A 20,481-nucleotide genomic window follows, 5' to 3' on the forward strand; every position below is an offset into this window, starting at 1 on the left:
AAAGGCCCCAGAGTCTGCAACACCACTAAGCAAGGGTCACCACCAAGCAAGCAGCACTATGAAGACCAATGAGCTCTCCAAACAGGTCAGGGACAAAGTTGTGGAGAAGTACAGATCAGGGTTGAAGAAGATGGTATTCTGGACAGATGAGACTAAAATGTCGTTTTTTGGACATCAAGGAAAACACTATGTCTGGTGCAATCCCAATACCTCTCATCACCCAAGAACACCATCCCCAACAGTGAAGCATGGTGGTAGCAGCATCATGCTGTGGGGATGTTTTTCATCGAAAGGGATTGGGAAACTGGTTAGAATTGAAGGAATGATGGATGGCGCTAAATACAGGGAATCCCCTGAGGGAAACCTGTTTCAGATTTGAGACTGGGACAGAGGTTCACCTTCCAGCAGGACAATGACCCTAAGCATACTGCTAAAGCAACCCTCGAGTGGTTTAAGCGGAAACATTTAAATGTCTTGGAATGGCCTAGTCAAAGCCCAGACCTCAATCCTATTGAGAATCTTTGGTATGACTTAAAGATTGCTGTACATCAGCGGAACCCATCCAACTTGAAGGAGCTGGAGCAGTTTTGACTTGAAGAATGGACAAAAATCCCAGTGGCTAGATGTGCCATGCTTATAGAGACACCCCAAGAGACTTGCAGCTGTAATTACTGCAAAAGGTGGCTCTACAAGGTATTGACTTTGGGGGAGTGAATAATTATGCACACTCAAGTTTTCTGTTTTTTTGTCTTATTTCTTGTTTGTTTCACAAGAAAATATATTTTGCAACTTCAAAGTGGTAGGCATGTTGTGTAAATCAAATTATACAAAACAATCCCCAAATACCTTTTACTTCCAGGTTGTAAGGCAACAAAATAGGAAAAATGCCAAGGGGGGTGAAAACTTTCGCAAGCCACTGTATGTCATTGGCCACTTTTTGTTACAAACAGACCCTTCTCCTTTCAGAAGTCTTCGAGAGGTCCTCTTTCGAAACGCTGATTAGCGTGTGATAATAATGTCAAGGCGGTGTATGGGCTGATGGATTTCCCGCCATGCACGCCGCGTTTCGGTGCGAGGCCATTATTAGCTGGATAATTACATCGTACATCAAAGGCGCGTGGAGCCTCTGCCAGGCTGGGATCGCGTCAATAAAGCGCATGATCATGGACAATATCACAGCATTTTGTCTGTCCAGGTCCCAATCACATCTAGTGCGAGGAGGGTCACTGCTTTAAATGAACTGACTCCAAATAAAAGCTTAGCCTCGCATTCCGAATCCGCTACACTTTATCTGAGTTGCACTCAAGACCGGCGCCAGATAAGTGCTTGTAAGTAAGGATTTCACTGTAAGGTCTACACCTGTTGTATTCAGCGCATGTGACAAATACAATTTGATTTGATATGAGATAGGTAGGTCTATTGCAGTGAGAGGGATTTCATTCCAATGATCTCCACTATTGGCATCAGACAGGGTAGATAAAGCCCGTTAAACTTAGATAAGAACAGAGTATTGAAGTTCTCTTGATTAATTCCCCCCATTTTATATTTGAAGAATTTAGAGTAAACCCATGTAGAAATAAAGAATGGTTCTGATTTCACTGTAGTTGCACGAGGCACTGTCCACGGTGCTGATTTTCGCGCCAGTCTTTACGAAGCGGGGAAGTTTATGCACGCAACATCGAAATAAATGTACTAAACTTATACCAGCCTACTGAATTCACAGTGTGTGTCATGTAACAATCAACTCATCATGCCAACTACATTTCACAAACTAATTTTTTTCACCCACAGATTTAGAATGATTGGCCGAGATTAAACAGGTTTCGAAAGTACTGCGTTGAAAGCGGTTTTTTAAACCTCATGGCTCGATTTTAATTCAGGACCCCCAAACACTCGTAATCTCTGTCTTGATTTAATGAAAGTTAAACCTCTTAGAAGGTTATGCACTGGACTGACAACTTACTGTGCTGTCTGGCCTGTTAACTCCATGGAGCTTAACTCCAGTCTCGCCACCTGTCAGTCACCCTCTGACCTGTCACATTATAACTTTCTCTGGCTCTCTAGTAGGAATTTTGTATCACTGTGCAAACTGCCCCATAGTCAGTTGTGTCCAATTGTGAATAGTCTTATGTGATAGGCTCTTTCTCATGTCATTTTATTATGGAATAACTCCTGTATTTCAGGTCAACATCTGAATAACTGTATGCTAAAGCTACTGTAATTGTTAGAACAATTCCCATTGTTAGATGATTAACATTTGTTTGGGACAAATATGTAAAGTGTGACATGGGCCAGGGCCAATCATTTCAGTGCGAATTTCATCATCCCGACTAGTGGCATGTACCCTTTCAACCTCTATATTCTCTACGGTTTAAAGAAACAGGATTACCCCTGACTTAATTATCAAAGTGATTATATATGTACAGTATTATAGACTATACACTACCGGTCAAAAGTTTTAGAACACCTACAGTTGAAGTCGGAAGTTTACATACACCTTAGCCAAATACATTTAAACTCAGTTTTTCACAATTCCTGACATTTAATCCGAGTAAAAATTCCCTGTTTTAGGTCAGTTAGGATCACCACTTTATTTTTTGTAAGGGGTGCGTACTGGCGGCAGAGAAGTTAGATGCAGGAGAGCAAAAACTGTGTTTCCAACGGCGCAGTTTAATAATAACAACCCACCGGAAAACAGAACAATCAATAAATGGGTACATAACCCGACGCACACCAGACATAACGTGCACAAGCACTTACAATAAACAATTCCGGACAAAGACATGGGGGAAACAGAGGGTTAAATACACAACATGTAATTGATGGAATTGAAACCAGGTGTGAGGGAAGACAAGACAAAACCAATGGAAAATGAAAGGTGGATCGGCGATGGCTAGAAGGCCGGTGACGTCGACCGCCGAACGCCGCCCGAACTAGGAGAGGGACCGACTTCGGCGGAAGTCGTGACAATTTTAAGAATGTGAAATGTCAGAATAATAGTAGAGAGAATTATTTATTTCAACTTTTATTTCTTTCATCACATTCCCAGTGGGGCAGAAGTTTACATACACTCAATTAGTATTTGGTATCATTGGCTTTAAATTGTTTAACTTGGGTCAAACGTTTCGGGCAGCCTTCCACAAGCTTCCCACAATAAGTTGGGTGAATTTTGGCCCATTCCTCCTGACAGAGCTGGTCTAACTGAGTCAGGTTTGTAGGCCTCCTTGCTCGCACACGCTTTTTCAGTTCTGCCCATAAAATTTCTAGAGGATTGAGATCAGGGCTTTGTGATGACCACTCCAATACCTTGACTTTGTTGTCCTTAAGCCATTTTGCCACAACTTTGGAAGTATGGTTAGGGTCATTGTCCATTTGGAAGACCCATTTGCGACCAAGCTTTAACTTCCTGACTGATGTCTTGAGATGTTGCTTCAATATATCCACATAATTTCCCTTCTTCATGATGCCGTCTATTTTGTGAAGTGCACCAGTCCCTCCTGCAGCAAAGCACCCCCACAACATGATGCTGCCACCCCCGTGCTTCGCGGTTGGGATGGTGTTCTTCGGCTTGCAAGCTTCCCCCTTTTTCCTCCAAACATAACGATGGTCATTATGGCCAAACAGTTCTATTTTTGTTTCATCAGACCAGAGGACATTTCTCCAAAAAGTACGATCTTTGTCCCCATGTGCAGTTGCAAACCGTAGTCTGGATATTTTTTCCAAGCTGTTTAAAGGCACAGTCAACTTAGTGTATGTAAACTTCTGACTAACTGGAATTGTGATACAGTGAATTATAAGTGAAATGATCTGTCTGTAAACAATTGTTGGAAAAATTACTTTTGTGGTTGAGTGGTTGAAAAACGAGTTTTAATGACTATGTAAACTTCCGACTTTAACTGTACTTAATACGGAACATTTCAAAAACGTTGAAAGTTTTTTCAAGTGCAGTCGCAAAAACCATCAAGCGCTATGATGAAACTGGCTCTCATGAGGACCGGCACAGGAATGGAAGTCCCAGCGTTACCTCTGCTGCAGAGGATAAGTTCATTAGAGTTACCAGCCTCAGAAATTGAAAGCAAAAATAAATGCTTCATTCACAGAGTTCAAGTAACAGACACATATCAACATCAACTCTTCAGAGGAGACTGCGTGAATCAGGCCTTCATGGTCAAATTGCTGCAAAGAAAACACTACTAAAGGACACCAATAATAAGAAGAGACTTGCTTGGGTCAAGAAGCACGAGCAATGGACATTAGACCGGTGGAAATGTGTCCTTTGGTCTGGAGTCCAAATTGGATATTTTTGGCTCCAACTGCCGTGTCTTTGTGAGACGTGGTGTGGGTGAACGGATGATCTCCGCATTTGGTGTGGAGGTGCTTTGCTGGTGACACTGTCTGTGATTTATTTAGAATTCAAGGCACACTTAACCAGCATGGCTACCACAGCATTCTGCAGTGATATGCCAGCCCATCTGGTTTTGGCTTAGTGGGACTATCATTTGTTTTTCAACAGGACAATGACCCAACACACCTCCAAGCTGTGTAAGGGATATTTAACCAAGAAGGAGAGTGATGGAGTGCTGCATAAGATAACCTGGCCTCAACCAAATTGAGATGGTTTGGGATGAGTCGGACCACAGAGTGAAGGAAAAGCAGCCAACAAGTGCTCAGCATATGTGGGAACTCCTTGAAGACTGTTGGAAAAGCATTCCAGGTGAAGCTGGTTGAGAGAATGCCAAGAATGTGCAAAGCTGTCATCAAGGCAAAGGGTGGCTATTTGAAGAATCTCAAATATAAAATATGTATTATTTCATAGTTTTGATGTCATCACTATTAGAAAATAGTAAAAAAAAAAAAATCCTTTGAATAAGTAGGTGTTCTAAAGCTTTTGACCGGTAGTGTACAGTCGTGGCCAAAAGTCTGCTGCCTCAGTTTGTATGATGGCAATTTGCATATACTCCAGAATGTTATGAAGAGTGATGAGATGAATTGCAATTATCTAAAAAAAACATTTCCACTGCATTTAAGCCCTGCCACAAAAGGATCAGCTGACATCATGTCAGTGATTCTCTCGTTAACACAGGTGTGAGTGTTGACGAGGACAAGGCTGGAGGTCACTCCGTCATGCTGATTGAGTTCGAATAACAGACTGGAAGCTTCAAAAGGAGGGTGGTGCTTGGAATCATTGTTCTTCCTCTGTCAACCATGGTTACCTGCAAGGAAACACGTGCGTCATCATTGCTTTGCACAAAAAGGGCTTCACAGGAGAGTGAACTTCAAGGACTTCAAGGAGAGCGGTTCAATTGTTGTGAAGAAGGCTTCAGGGCACCCAAGAAAGTCCAGCAAGCGCCAGGACCGTCTCCTAAAGTTGATTCAGCTGCGGGTTCGGGGCACCACCAGTACAGAGCTTGCTCAGGAATGGCAGCAGGCAGGTGTGAGTGCATCTGCACGCACAGTGAGGAGAAGACTTTTGGAGGATGGCCTGGTGTCAAGAAGGGCAGCAAAGAAGCCACTTCTCTCCAGGAAAAACATCAGGGACAGACTGATATTCTGCAAAAGGTACAGGGATTGGACTGCTGAGGACTGGGGTAAAGTCATTTTCTCTGATGAATCCCCTTTCCGATTGTTTGGGGCATCCGGAAAAAAACTTGTCCGGAGAAGACAAGGTGAGCGCTACCATCAGTCCTGTGTCATGCCAACAGTAAAGCATCCTGAGACCATTCATGTGTGGGGTTGCTTCTCAGCCAAGGGAGTGGGCTCACTCACAATTTTGCCTAAGAACACAGCCATGAATAAAGAATGGTACCATCATAGCCTCCCGGGTGGTGCAGTGGTCTAGGGCACTGCATCGCAGCGCAAGCTGCGCCACCAGAGTCTCTGGGTTCGCGCCCAGGCTCTGTCGCAGCTGGCCGCGACCGGGAGGTCCGTGGGGCGACGCACAATTGGCCTAGCGTCGTCCGGGTTAGGGAGGGTTTGGCCGGTAGGGATATCCTTGTCTCATCGCGCTCCAGCGACTCCTGTGGCGGGCCGGGCGCAGTGTGCGCTAACCGAGGGGGCCAGGTGCACGGTGTTTCCTCCGACACATTGGTGCGGCTGGCTTCCGGGTTGGAGGCGCGCTGTGTTAAGAAGCAGTGCGGCTTGGTTGGGTTGTGCTTCGGAGGACGCATGACTTTCGACCTTCGTCTCTCCTGAGCCCGTACGGGAGTTGTCGCGATGAGACAAGATAGTAATTACTAGCAATTGGATACCACGAAAATTGGGGAGAAAAGGGGGTAAAATAAAATAAAAAAATAAATAAAAAAGAATGGTACCAACACATCCTCCGAGAGCAACTTCTCCCAACCATCCAGGAACAGTTTGGTGACGAACAATGCCTTTTCCAGCATGATGGAGCACCTTGCCATAAGGCAAAAGTGATAGGCAAAAGTGATAATTAAGTGGCTTGGGGAACAAAACATCAATATTTTGGGTCCATGGCCAGGAAACTCCCCAGACCTTAATCCCATTGAGAACTTGTGGTCAATCCTCAAGAGGCGGGTGGACAAACAAAACCCCACAAATTCTGACAAACTCCAAGCATTGATTATGCAAGAATGGGCTGCCATCAGTCAGGATGTGGTCCAGAAGTTAATTGACAGCATGCCAGGGCAGATTGCAGAGGTCTTGAAAAAGAAGTGTCAACACTGCAAATATTGACTCTTTGCATCAACTTCATGTAATTGTCAATAAAAGCCTTTGACACTTATGAAATGCTTGTATTTTAACTTCAGTTTTCCGTAGTAACATCTGACAAAAATATCTAAAGACACTGAAGCAGCAAACTGTGGAAATTAATATTTGTGTCATTCTCAAAACCTTTGGCCACTACTGTATATACAGTAGTCAGGAGAAAGGAGGGGGATTCCCATATAATTACATATATACTGTAACTATTTTAAATTGTAATTCATAGGATCTCTGTGGGGATTCCTCCGACTTGATAAAAACTTGTTTAGAACAAGAGGAGGCCAGTGACTAAATATAGCAGCTGCTAACACAGTGTACCAGCCAGGACCAGCACAACACAGTGTTTATTTTTATAATGGTTTATTTAATCCATTACGTGGCGGTATTACTGCAGTTAAGAAATAACCTGGATAAGCAAAATTGAGCCACAACAACACATAATAGATTGGAGGAGGCTGAAATGGGAAAGAACATTCTCTTCATCTGTATTCAAATGAGCGTCCAATGTTATCATAAGACAACAGAATCAAAACAGTAATTGAAAAAAGTAGCATTATCTTATGAAAATTATTACAGTAAGGAAATACACTGAATAGTAATTGTATTTAATGATACTTGACTCGTTGACCCCCTCACACACACACACAGCTTTGTTGTAGGTCCATGGTAAGTTAAAATAAGGAAGTCTGGACAGGTCAGATCAATCAGGAGAGGATAGTGACCTGGAATGCCCCTCTCTCACACACCTATTAGTCAGAGGCTGACACTTTCAACTTTCACTGACCCTGTGTGTGTCCATGTGTGTGTGAGAGAGCGAGTTAGTGTGTGTGCATGTGTTAGTGTGTGTGTGAGAGTTTGTGTATGTCCATGTGTGTGACAGCAAAAAAGCTTAGGTAGTCAGACATTTCCCAGAAAGCCCCTCTCTGGAGTGACACTGATTTTCGCCAGGGATGTCAGGGAATGAAAAGGGATCCTGGGAAGTTTAAAATTCCTATCACCTTGACTGCAGTAGTTTAACACATATTCCTGTGAGGGCACTTGCAATTGGTGAGAGACAACTTGTTCTGGCGCCTCTACAATCAGGTGTAAATTGTGATCAAGGATCACCACCCGAGGGAATTAGTCTTTGTTAAGTCTGGATTTGTGGGACTTTACATCACACGACTTAGAACACCTAATCTCAGATATTCCACTCTCTGTGTCTCAGTCTGTGCACCCTTTCGCTGCCGTCAGAGTGGTGTGGGGGTTCTTACCACCTCCAAGAGTGAGAGCCTGTGTGGTTGTTGTCGTTCTATATCTATGATGCAGCTGCCAGCCTCTCTCCCCAACGCTTCGTCCTACCTGGGACCGTCCCCCGAGGGCGAGGCGCTCCTGCCCCGAGCCGGCTTCATCACCCTCTCCATCGTCATGGCTATGTTCACCGTACCGGCCATCGTGTTGAACTCCACGGTGATCGTGGTGTCGCTGATGAACAAGCAGCTGAGGCAACCTCTGAACTACGCCCTGGTCAACATGGCCGTAGCTGACCTGGGGACAGCGCTGACTGGTGGGGTTCTGTCTGTGGTCAACAACGCTCTGGGGTACTTCTCCCTGGGACGGACCGGCTGTATCATAGAGGGATTCTCTGTGGCTCTGTTTGGTGAGTGGCTCCCAGAACCGTCTTTTGGATATACTTTGTAAGTTTTTCATACACATAGACATTGATGACATTCATTCCTTCTCTACAAATATGGCCTTACTGTAAAGTGTACATTTGAAAATACATGTACTGTATTAAAAGTCTATATTTGCTTCAAAAAGTACGATTGTATTGTTTACTTTTTTTAAACATATTTTATCATATGGAACCATGTTGATTTTGTTTCAATTGAATTATTTTCTTATGGCCATCTAGCTGAATCATTATTTTGAATCAAACACGTAATTAAACAAATTCTGAATCAATTAAAATGAGTTCTCGTAATGATTCTGTCATACTAATCAGTCGTTGCAATCTTCAGGCAACACTATCTGTAATTACTGTACCTTTAATTACAACAACAATATAATTAGCAAAATACCTTTACGATGAGGCCCTGTGGAGCACTGTATGACTGCTGTACTGTACTGTCTGGCTGGGGTGTACTGCAGGTATCACGTCACTGTGCACGGTAGCTCTGATTGCCATAGAGAGGATGTTTGTGGTGAGCAAGCCGCTAGGACCAATCTCTTTCCAGACAAAGCATGCGGTTGGGGGTGTGGCCTTGTCATGGGTTTGGTCTCTCATCTGGAACACCCCGCCCCTATTCGGCTGGGGAAGGTACTGTAATGACATCAGATTAATCCGCCACACTGCTATGTACTGATGACGTATCATGTAATGAGACCACGCAGATTATAATAGTAAACCATGACTAAACTTCACTTCCCTTACAGGTACGAGCTGGAGGGTGTGGGGACGTCGTGTGCCCCGGACTGGCACAACCGGGACCCCAATAATGTGTCATATATCCTGTGCTACTTCCTGCTGTGTTTCGCCGTGCCCTTCCTCATCATCGTGGCCTCTTACTCTAAACTCATTTACACCTTAAGACAGGTAGGTCCACTCAATGTGTAGTTTACATGCACGGCCCTAAAGGTGTGTCTGCTCAGACAGTGTCTGTGCCAGTTTGGTAGTGTGCGTCATAATTAGGGCCAATCAGGAGTTTTTCCTGATCTCAAGACCTGAACCGGAAAAAGTCAGCCTGTAGGTTGGAGTTGTTCTTGGTCAGGTTATATGGTGAGGAAAAACTCCTAGCCCAAGACATACTCTCTGTATGACCACATATTGTCTGTGCCATGCATTCAGCAAGCCTTACATACTGTACTATCTATATTCCACAACCTGGCTGTGTTGTTGTTGTTGTTGCAGGTCTCTGCAATGGGCTGTATAGAAGGGGGTGCAGCAGCCAAGGCGGAGGCTAAGGTGGCCCGCATGGTGGTTCTGATGGTGGTTACTTTCCTGATCAGCTGGCTGCCCTATGCTACCCTGGCCCTCGTGGTGGTCTCCCACCCTGATGCCCACATCAGCCCTCTGCTGGGCACCGTGCCAGTCTACCTGGCCAAGAGCAGCACCGTGTACAACCCTCTCATCTACCTCTATATGAACAAACAGGTATACTTATAAATCTACCTCTACATGAACAAACAGGAATACTTATAAATCTACCTCTACATTAAGAAATATGTACACATATAAATCTACCTCTAAATTAAGAAACAGGTACACATAGAGTATAAGTCAAAAGTTTGGACACCTACTCATTCAAGGGTTTTTCTTTATTTTGACTATTTTATACATTGTAGAATAATAGTGAAGACATAAACTATGAAATCCCAAAATAAAATAAAATAAAATTTGATTTGTCACATGCGCCGAATACAACAAGTGTAGACCTCACAGTGAAATGCTTACTTACAAGCCCTTAACCGGAAATGCAGTTTTAAGAAAAATACGTGTTAAAAAACCTCTTAAGGATCTTTAAAAAAAAATCTGCCCAAATCTAACTGCCTGTAGCTCAAGACCTGAAGCAAGGATATGCATATTCTTGATACCATTTGAAAGGAAACACTTTGAAGTTTGTGGAAATTAATGTAGGAGAATATAACACATTAGATCTGGAAAAAAATAATACAAAGAAAAAAATATGCGCATCATCTTTGAAATGCAAGAGAAAGGCCATAATGTATTATTCCAGCCCAAGCGCAATTTGGATTTTGGCCACTAGATGGCAGCAGTGCATGTGCAAGGTTTTAGACTGACCCAATGAACCATTGCATATCTGCTCAAAATGTTGTATCAAGACTGCCCAAAGGTGCCTAATTGGTTTATTAATACATTTTCAAGTTCATAATTGTGCACTCTCCTCAAACAATAGCATGGCATTATTTCACTGTAATAGTTGTAAATTGGACAGTGCAGTTACATAAAAAATTATTGAAGCTTTCTGCCCATATCAGATATGTCTATGTCCTGAGAATTTGTTTAGTCACTTACAACCTCATGCTAATCACATTAGCCTACGTTAGCTCAACCGTCCCGCGGGGGGGACACCGATCCCGTAGAGGATTTATTAAGTAAAAAAGAGACAAGTAAAAAATAAGACATGAAAGTAACAAATAATTAAGAGCAGCAGTAAAATAACAATAGCGAGGCTATATACAGTGGTTACCGGTACAGAGTCAATGTGCGGGGGCACCGGTTAGTCGAGGTAATATGTACTGTACCTGTAGGTAGAGTTAAAGTGACTATGCATAGATAATAAACAGAGAATAGCAGCAGCCTAAAAGAGGTGGGGGGAAATGCAAATAGCCTAGACATTTGATTAGCTATTCAGGAGTCTTATGGCTTGGGGTTAGAAGCTGTTGAGAAGCCTCTTGGACCTAGACTTGGCGCTCCGGTACCGCTTGCTGTGCGGTAGCAGAAAGAACAGTCTATGACTAGGGTGGCTGGAGTCTTTGATCATTTTTAGAGCCTTCCTCTGACAGCCTGGTATAGAGGTCCTGGATCGCAGGAAGCTTAGCCCCAGTGATGTACTGGGCCTTACGGTCATGGGCCAAGCAGTTGCCATACCAGTCAGTGATGCAACCAGTCAGGATGCTCTCGATGGTGCAGCTGTAGAACATTTTGAGGATCTGAGGACTCATGCCAAATCTTTTCACTCTCCTGAGGGGGAATAGGTTTTGTCGTGCCCTCTTCACGACTGTCTTGGTGTGCTTGGACCATGTTAGTTTTTTGGTGATGTGGACACCAAGGAACTTGAAGCTCTCAACCTGCTCCACTACAGCCCCGTCGATGAGAATGGGGGTTTGCTCGGTACTCCTTTTCCTGTAGTCCACAATCATCTCCTTTGTCTTGATCAAGTTGAAGGAGAGGTTGTTGTCCTGGCACCACACGGCCAGGTCTATGACCTCCTCCTTATAGGCTGTCTCATCGTTGTTCGTGATCTGGCCAACCACTGTTGTGTCATCAACAAACTTAATGATGGTGTTGGAGTCATGCCTGGCCATGCAGTCATGAGTGAACAGGGAGTACAGGAGGGGACTGAGCACACACCCCTGAGGGGCCCCCGTGATCAGTGTGGCAGTTGTGTTGTTACATACCCTTACCACCTGGGGGCAGCCTGTCAGGAAGTCCAGGATCCAGTTGCAGAGGGAGGTTTTTAGTCCCAGGGTCCTTAGCTTAGTGATGAGCTTTGAACGCTGGACTGTTGTCAATGAATAGCATTCTCACATAGGTGTTCCTTTTCTCAAGGTGGGAAAGGGCAGTGTGGAGTGCAATAGAGATTTAATCATATGTGGATCTGTTGGGGCGTTATGCAAATTGGAGTGGGTCTAGAGTTTCTGGGATAATGGTGCTGATGTGAGCCATGATCAGCCTTTCAAAGCACTTCATGGCTACAGATGTGAGTGCTACAGGTCGGTAGTCATTTAGGCAAGTTACCTTAGTGTTCTTGGGCACAGGGACTATGGTGGTCTGCTTGAAACATGTTGGTATTACAGACGGAGAGGGAGAGGGAGAGGTTGAAAATGTCAGTGAAGACACTTGCCAGTTGGTCAGCGCATGCTCGGAGCACACGTCCTGGTAATCCGTCTGGACCTGCGGCCTTGTGAATGTTGACCTGTTTAAAGGCCTTACTCACATCGGGTACGGAGAGCGTGATCACACAGTCGTCCCGAACAGCTGATGCTCTCATGCATGTTTCAGTATTACTTGGCTCGAAGGGCGCATAGAAGTCATTTAGCTCGTCTGGTAGACTCGTGTCACTGGGCAGCTCGTGGCTGTGCTTCCCTTTGTAGTCTGTAATGGTTTGCAAGCCCTGCCACATCCGACGAGCGTCGGAGCCGGTGTAGTACGATTCAATCTTAGTCCTGTATTGATGCTTTGCCTGTTTGATGGTTCGTTGGAGGGCATAGTGGGATTTCTTATAAGCTTCCGGGTTAAAGTCCCGCTCCTTGAAAGCGGCAGCTCTACCCTCTAGCTCAGTGCTAATGTTGCCTGTAATCCATGGCTTCTGGTTGGGGTATGTATGTACAGTCACTGTGGGGACAACATCATAGATGCACTTATTGATAAAGCCAGCCAGTGACTGATGTGGTGTACTCTTCAATGCCATCGGAAGAATCCCGAAACCCATATGGAATCATGTAGTAACCCAAAAGATTTTACAAATCAAAAGATATTTGGGATTTTATATTCTTCAAAGTAGTCACCCTTTGCCTTGATGACAGCTTTGTACACTCTTGGCATTCTCTCAACCAGCTTCACCTGGAATGCTTTCCCAACAGTCTTGAAGAAGTTCCCACATATGCTGAGCCCTTGTTGGCTCCTTTTCCTTCATGCTGCGGTTCAACTCATCCCAAACCATCTCAATTGGGTTGAGGTCAGGTGATTGTGGCCAAGTCATCTGATGCATAACTCCATCACTCTCCTTCTTGGTCAAATAGCCCTTACACAGCCTGGAGGTGTGTTGGGTCATTGTCCTGTTGAAAAACAAATAATTGTCCCACTAAGCGCAAACAAGATGGGATGGAATATCACTGCAGAATGCTGTGGTATCCATGCTGGTTAAGTGTGCCTTGAATTCTAAATAAATCACAGTGTCACCAGCAAAGCACCCCCACACCATCACACCCCCTCCTCCATGCTTCATGGTGGGAACCACACATGCGGAGATCATCTGAGATCATCTACTCTGCGTCTCACAAAGACACGGCGGTTGGAACCAAAAATCTCACATTTGGACTCATCAGACCAAAGACAGATTTCCACCGGTCTAATGTCCATTGCTCAAGTTTCTTGGCCCAAGCAAGTCTCTTCTATTTATTGTTGTCCTATAGTAGTGGTTACTTTGCAGCAATTCGACCATGAATGCCTAATTCATGCAGTCTTCTCTGAACAGTTGATGTTGAGATGTGTCTGTGAAGCATTTATTTGTCCTGCAATTTTTAACAAGGCACACCTGTTAATTGAAATGCATTCCAGGTGACTACCTCATGAAGGTGGTTGACAGAATGCCAAGAGTGTGCAAAGCAGTCATCAAGGCAAAGGGTGGCTACTTTAAAGAATCTCAAATCTAAAATATATTTTGATTTGTTTAACTCTGGTTACTACATGATTCCATATGTATTACTTCAGTTTTGATGTCTTCACTATTATTTTAAAATGTATAAAATAGTACAAATAAAGAAAAACACTTGAATGAGTAGGTGTGTCCAAACTTTTGACTGCTACTGTACATACAGTACATCTTCTATTCATCTACACATGTGTATAGATGGGTTGGTTGTTTAGCAACAAAACCAACACACATTTTTCCATATTAGCATAGACGTGACATCAGTCAAAACACCTCAAAACAAGACATGGTATCAAGAACAAGCTCAAACCAACTGAAACGTGCCACTTACGATTCACACCATGTCAGTTTCTTTGTTGCTAGCTATCTGGCCATTCAGAACCATAACAAGACATGCCCTTATGCCCCTTTGAAATGTGCGCATCGTTTTCGTGACGTCAGCAAACCAGTCAATTAAACACTTTGTTTGTATTGAAAACAAGATCAGATATAGTAAGCAAAAGATTTCAAGGATGATAATAAGCCTATAAATGTGATAGGAGATTAAGTTAGACACTAATCTGTAGAATGATCACTGCAATGCAGGCCCCGTGTGGCTCAGTTGGTAGAGCATGGCGCTTGCAACGCCAGGGTTGTGGGTTCGAATTCCCACGGGGGGCCAGTACAAAAAAAAGTATGAATGTATGTACTTGTAAGTCGCTCTGGATAAGAGCGTCTGCTAAATGTCTTAAATGTAAATGTAAATGCAATGCGCCTTGCCACAAACCAGACACTCGTTAGCAGTCCAAAGACTCCATCTAGTGGAGAAAAATTTGAAAGTAATTTCAGTCACCATTAGCTCAGGTCCTGTGGTAGAACATTGTTTCACTGCGACTTAATCTCATACAGTTTTGCGATTGAACAGCCGCTGTTTACCATGAACAGTTATTTTAAACATTGAGGCCATTTGATATACAACAAAATGCCTGACACAGTAACAGTGTGTGATGATGGTGTTGTGTCTTGTCCAGTTCCGGAGATATGCAGTGCCCTTCCTGCTCTGTGGGAGGGACCCATGGCCATCTGAGGAGGAGGGGTCAGAGATGCAGACCACTGTGGCAACCATCAACAACAGAGTCTCCCCCAGTTGATCCATACAGGCATTTAGATAAATCCACTGATGGCACCAGCAGCACCAATAAAGTGTCACTCATATTCTATGCCTTTTTTAATACATTCATTAAATATACCTCTTAGTTTGTAAGAATATGACTTATTAATACCTTAATAAGGAGATTTATATGACTTTCTTACCTTGTCATAACCAAAAAAACTTTACAGAGTATGGTTTTAATACCACATCCAGAATGGGATGAGAGACAGGAAGTTTAAAACTGGTATGTTACGTACAGTATGTTACAGAATGTATATTAACTGTGGAATCTATCGTTACTTTATGGTAAATATAAAATACTATGAAAATGCTGTTCAATACATAATGCATGGCTTATCTATAAACAAAGCACAAATAATGAACATACAGTGTAGAATTTCAGTGTAAGTTTATTCAGTAATAATCATTAGAAAATAAAATATCATTATTGATTAAAATGAATTCAAGGCAACAAAAAAAATGGAAAAAAAATGAATTGATACAAAACATAGAGGGTCATAATAAAGCATTTGCTACTAAGAGAAATCATGTTTACTGAATAAAAACATTACAGAGAAAATATAAGGACTTTCAAGTAGAGAACATTAGCATGGGTCTTTCCATATGTTTGTACATATTTTACATTATCTTCTATTTTAATACATATTTAATAACAGTAATAGTAGTAATAGTAATCATAATAATTATAATAATAGAATGAAAACTAATCAAAATGTTTAAATCAACAAGGGTTTCTCTGTAAACTGGTATATTACCATTGGATTTATCTTTTTTTAACCCGCCAACAGAGGAACAGTGCACCTTGAAAATGTATATTTTTTTCTTTATTTTTTTTCAGATTCTTTCTGTCCCAGCATTGAAAGGTGAGGTGTAAATGACAAATATAGATTTCACTAAACCATACACACAGTCACAAAAAAGTACAAAATTGTCTCACCTTAATTCACAAAAATGTGTATAGAAAAAGGAGAAACAATAGCACTATACAGTTACTTGTGCAAAGACAAACAGCTATGTGCTAATATTGAATTACCATTGGTATAGAATGAACCAAATCATTTTCTCTTTTCTTTTTTCAGGAATCCCTGACATGAGGTAAAAGTATGTTTGTTTTATCTTTAGTTTAACACAACCTTTTTAAAAGTGTTTACAAAATAATGCATATTTTCAGTTTATCAGTAATTGCTACGAATAGTATAACGTGCCTGGAATGCGCATTGGTCCTTTCACAAAATAATTCTCAACAAAAAGACCAGAACACATTTTTTTTTACTCAAACAATTCAAAGAGCCCTTTCAATGTGCACACAAAGTGGATAACCTACATTTTCACGACAGTATTCAGGTTGACTGAGAACGCAATGCGAACTCATGACCTACAAATCAAACACTCATGAATTACAGATCCCACACGTCTCATCACCTACCCATCATCTGTGCTTATTCAAACTATCCAGGGCAGCGCCTGAAAAAAAAGTGAACTTAGTACTTTATTTTTTGTCTGCTAGTGTAAAGTAATTTTGTGGTGCATCAATTTTCAACTTGCATTGATATCAACAAAAGTTGAGTTTTCTTGTAAAATGAGCCATAGTACAAACACTCCCTTCTCATTGGACGGATAAGATGGCTGTGGGAAACAGACTGGTTGGTTGAGAGGAAGGCTGATATGTTTTCCCCAGACGATGCTGGACCACCACGAGGTATAGTGTATGCAGAGAGAAGCCAGAGAGGCTGAGAGAGTGAGGGGGTTAGTATTGCTTAGCCTCTCTCCAGCTAAAACACTTCGGGCCAAATATGACACGACAACACAACAGAAGAGGACAACAATGGTGGAGACCGTGGACCTACCTAGACCATGATGATACCTAGCCTGGTCCCAGATCTGTTTGTGCTTTTGCCTACTCCATCGTCATGTTTTGCTTGACAATTCCGTAAGGAGTTGGCGAGAGAGCAGAACCAGACTGGCACCCAGGCTAGATGCAGCCTCATCACGTGAGCTCATCTGCCCTGTCAACATCCCTGATGAATACGTGCCTTACCAATCAACCACCATGCATCCCGTCTGTCCTGGCTCACACCGGCCCAGTCTGTCACAAGTCTCGCACACAACAACATAAAGGCCAAGTGATTAGGAAGATTCAGTTTGAAAGGATCAGTGGAATTAACTTACATTAATCGTGATCAACAAGTCGTATATTGAGGAAAAATCCCAATAAAAGCATTGAGAACGACAGGGAGATTTCTGTTCATCTCACGTCTATCATATTGTTTTCTTTCAGCAGCAGAAGGCATTTCAGTTGGGACAGATGAAACTAATAAAGTTGTAGAATTCATTTGAAAATGGGAGAATGAAGCAGCATTGTCAATGCACTAGGCATTTGACCTTTCTGTGCTGTGCACCTCCTCTGCACAACATATGCAAACACGGAAGTTACGTATCACATCTTTATAAAGGTAGAATAGCCTCCTTGAGCCTTAGCTAACATCAAGTCCTACAAAGATGCTCTTAATAAGGGGTACTTTACTTTGTGGTACTGGTGTTGGTGTGGTTTGAGTAACACATATACAGTGTTCTTATGCTCATAAAACAAGTAAAAAAACAAAGACATTTGCATATCTTGTGCAGCTGTGTTGTTACACGAAAAACAAAACAATTAAAAAAAGCTGTTCACAGACATGTCAAGGATGCATATGAGCAACAACAAAGAAAAGGCAAATAAATGTCAGAATATTGTACCTAATAAAATAATAACACCAGCGATCTTCTTTCCTGGTAGCATAATAGGATTCATTAGGGTGTGTATTGCTGATCTTCTTTTGAAATGGTACACAATTACAAAATATAGAACATCTCTTTACAAAGTTTTTCTTTTTGTTTATATAATACAATTCATTTACACTATATCTACTATGAAATATTCATCGTCAGGCTATTGTCAAATTAAAAACAACCTGCCTGCTAGTGCATTTATTCCATGCTGTAGTCGTCTCAGAAGTGTATATCTCCAGTTGGAAGATGCTATAAATGTGACTGATATCTCCTGCATACGTAAACTGGTTATTCTCTAAGAATCTGTTCGTTGTGAACCATCTACAGCCATCTTTTAATTATTTATGTCAATGATTCCGGGATCAAAGTTATACTAAAACATCTAAGGGGGGTTAGGTGGGGAGAGATATGCCTTTCTATGCTTGCATTGAAAACTTGCATGATATGCCAAAATCTTAATAAAGTGACAGAGGGAATGACATCTTACATCTGATTGTCATCACCCTTAACGACCTGCCCACGGTACCTCACGCCTCTGCCAATAGGTCCATCTCCTCCACTGACACGCCATGTCCTCGTCTGCAATTGGCTCGTTGATGAACCTGTGAGTGTCACCTCCAGACGGTGACCTATGACAGATGGTCATGGCCTTCTATGCGCCAGTAGTGTCGGTCTGGGAGGGTGGGACTAACATGGTTCCCTGGCACCAGGATTGGCTCCTGGTCTTGTGATTGACAGAAGTGATGTGAATTCCCTGGCTGGCAGAGGGTGAGTGAGAGAATAAGTGTGTCTCTCTCTCCTCATAGGTGCCTTTCTCTTCCATGTAAAAGGCACTTCTTTTGGTCGTAAGCCAATAGATGCATTTCTCATTTAGTTTTCCACTGATGGTACTGTAGTCTATATGAAGTAGAGTACATACAGCTAGTAGTTAGTTTCTAGTAGTTTATTCTCCAGCCGATGCTATAAAGTGGTGATGCAGATCATCTCGTCTGCCAGGTCCTCCTCGTACGGTAATCTAAGCTCCACCTCCGGCTCCTCGTCACTGTAACTGGCCGTGGCGTCCTGGAGGTCGTAGTCCCGCTCGCTCATGACGGGGTACACGTTGACCCCATTAACCGCCGGCGCCACACCGCCGTTCAGCAAGTGGCTGGCCGCGCTCTCCATCTCGTCAATGGTCATCTCGCATGCGTCCGCTATCTCGTGCTTGGTGGCCGCCACGAACTTTGGATCCTTGGCGTATCTCCCGAGCCCCTCTGATATCAAAACCTGCGTGGCAACAGGAGAAAACCGACCACATTGTGTAAACGTGGGTCATTTAAATTACTGTTGGTCACCAAAGTTTGTATATCTGAGTCTGAGTGTTTAAACCATCAACACCTGTGGCAACTCCTGTAGCGTGCACACCACCCACCGCTCCCGAGTATTTTACTCGCTAATGTCCAATCTCTGGATAATAAAATTGATGAGCTCAAGGCAAGAGTTGCTTTTCAGAGAGACACCAGGGATTGTAACATACTCTGCTTCCATGAAACATGGCTCTCTCGAGATATACTGTCTGGCTCTGTAAAGCCAGTTGGGTTCTCAGTACATATCGCCGACAGAAACAAACATCTCTCCGGGAAGCAGAAGGGTGGAGGTATATGTTTTATGATTAACGACTTATGGTGCAACTGTGATAACATACAGGAACTCAAGTCCTTCTGTTCACCCGACCTAGAATATCTCACAATCAAATGTTCTCCCGAGAGAATTTTCATCAATAATAGCCACAGCAGTCTATATCCCCCCAAGTGGATATCACTGGACTTTATGCAAACTGGAAACCACATATCCCGAGGCTGCATTTATTGGAGCTGGGGATTTTAACAAAGCAAATTTGAGGAAAAGGATCCCGAAATTCTATCAACATATTGATTGTTGTACACGTGCTGCTAAAACTCTCAACCATTGTTATACTACCTTCCAGAATGCATATAAGGCCCTCCCCTGCCCTCCATTTGGCAAATAGGACCACGATTCCATCTTGCTCCTCCCCTGCTGTGGTGAGGACTATTCAACGCTGGTCTGACCAATCGGAATCTACGTTTAAAGATTGTTTTGATCGCGCGGACTGGGATATGTACAGAGTAGCTTCAGAAAATAATATCGACACATATACCGATACAGTGAATGAGTTTATCAGGAAGTGCATAAGAGATGTTGTACCCACTGTGACTATTAAAACCCCAACCAGAAACCGTGGATAGAAAGCGCGAACCACCGCATTTAACCATGGAAAGGTGACGAGGAATAGGGCCGAATACAAACGGTTCAGTCCGCAAAGCAATCAAGCCAGCTAAACGTCGGTATAGTGACAAAGTTGAGTCCCAGTTCAATGGCTTAGACACGAGACGTATGTGGCAGGGTCTACAGATAATAACAGATTATAAAAGGAAAACCAGACACTGTCGTTTTGCTTCCGTACAGGCTGAACACCTTCTTTGCTCGCTTTGAGGATAATACAGTTTCACCGACGCGGCCCGCTATAAAGGCCTGTGGGCTACCCTTCTCCGTGGCTGACGTGAGTAAGATATTTAAGTGTGTTAACCCTCGCAAGGCTGCCGGCCCAGATGCTATCCCTAGCCATGTCCTCAGAGCATACGCAGACCAGCTGGCTGGTGTGTTTACAGATATATTCAATCTCTCCCTATCCCAGTCTGTTATCCCCACATGCTTCACGATGGCCACCCTTGTCCC

General features: G+C 43.0%; 2 protein-coding genes across 2 annotated transcripts in view; one reads left to right on the top strand and one right to left on the bottom strand.

Moving 5' to 3' along the window:
* Positions 1-8,025: 8,025 nt before the first annotated feature.
* On the top strand, positions 8,026-14,953 carry LOC120064627 (parapinopsin-like). The gene is made up of 5 exons (XM_039015248.1): positions 8,026-8,365; positions 8,857-9,025; positions 9,142-9,301; positions 9,617-9,859; positions 14,834-14,953. The coding sequence occupies exons 1-5, from the start codon at positions 8,026-8,028 to the stop codon at positions 14,951-14,953; spliced, it is 1,032 nt and encodes a 343-aa protein (XP_038871176.1).
* Positions 14,954-15,347: 394 nt separating this feature from the next.
* Positions 15,348-20,481, bottom strand: part of LOC120065363 (voltage-dependent L-type calcium channel subunit alpha-1D-like) — a 138,363-nt gene continuing 133,229 nt past the window's right edge. Inside the window, exon 47 of the mRNA XM_039016296.1 lies at positions 15,348-19,011. Coding sequence (XP_038872224.1) covers positions 18,706-19,011 — 306 coding nt within the window. The 3' untranslated portion in view covers positions 15,348-18,705. The remainder of the gene's footprint in view (positions 19,012-20,481) is intronic.

The sequence above is a fragment of the Salvelinus namaycush genome, chromosome 20, assembly GCF_016432855.1.
Source record: "Salvelinus namaycush isolate Seneca chromosome 20, SaNama_1.0, whole genome shotgun sequence".
Classification (NCBI taxonomy): Eukaryota; Metazoa; Chordata; class Actinopteri; order Salmoniformes; family Salmonidae; genus Salvelinus; species Salvelinus namaycush.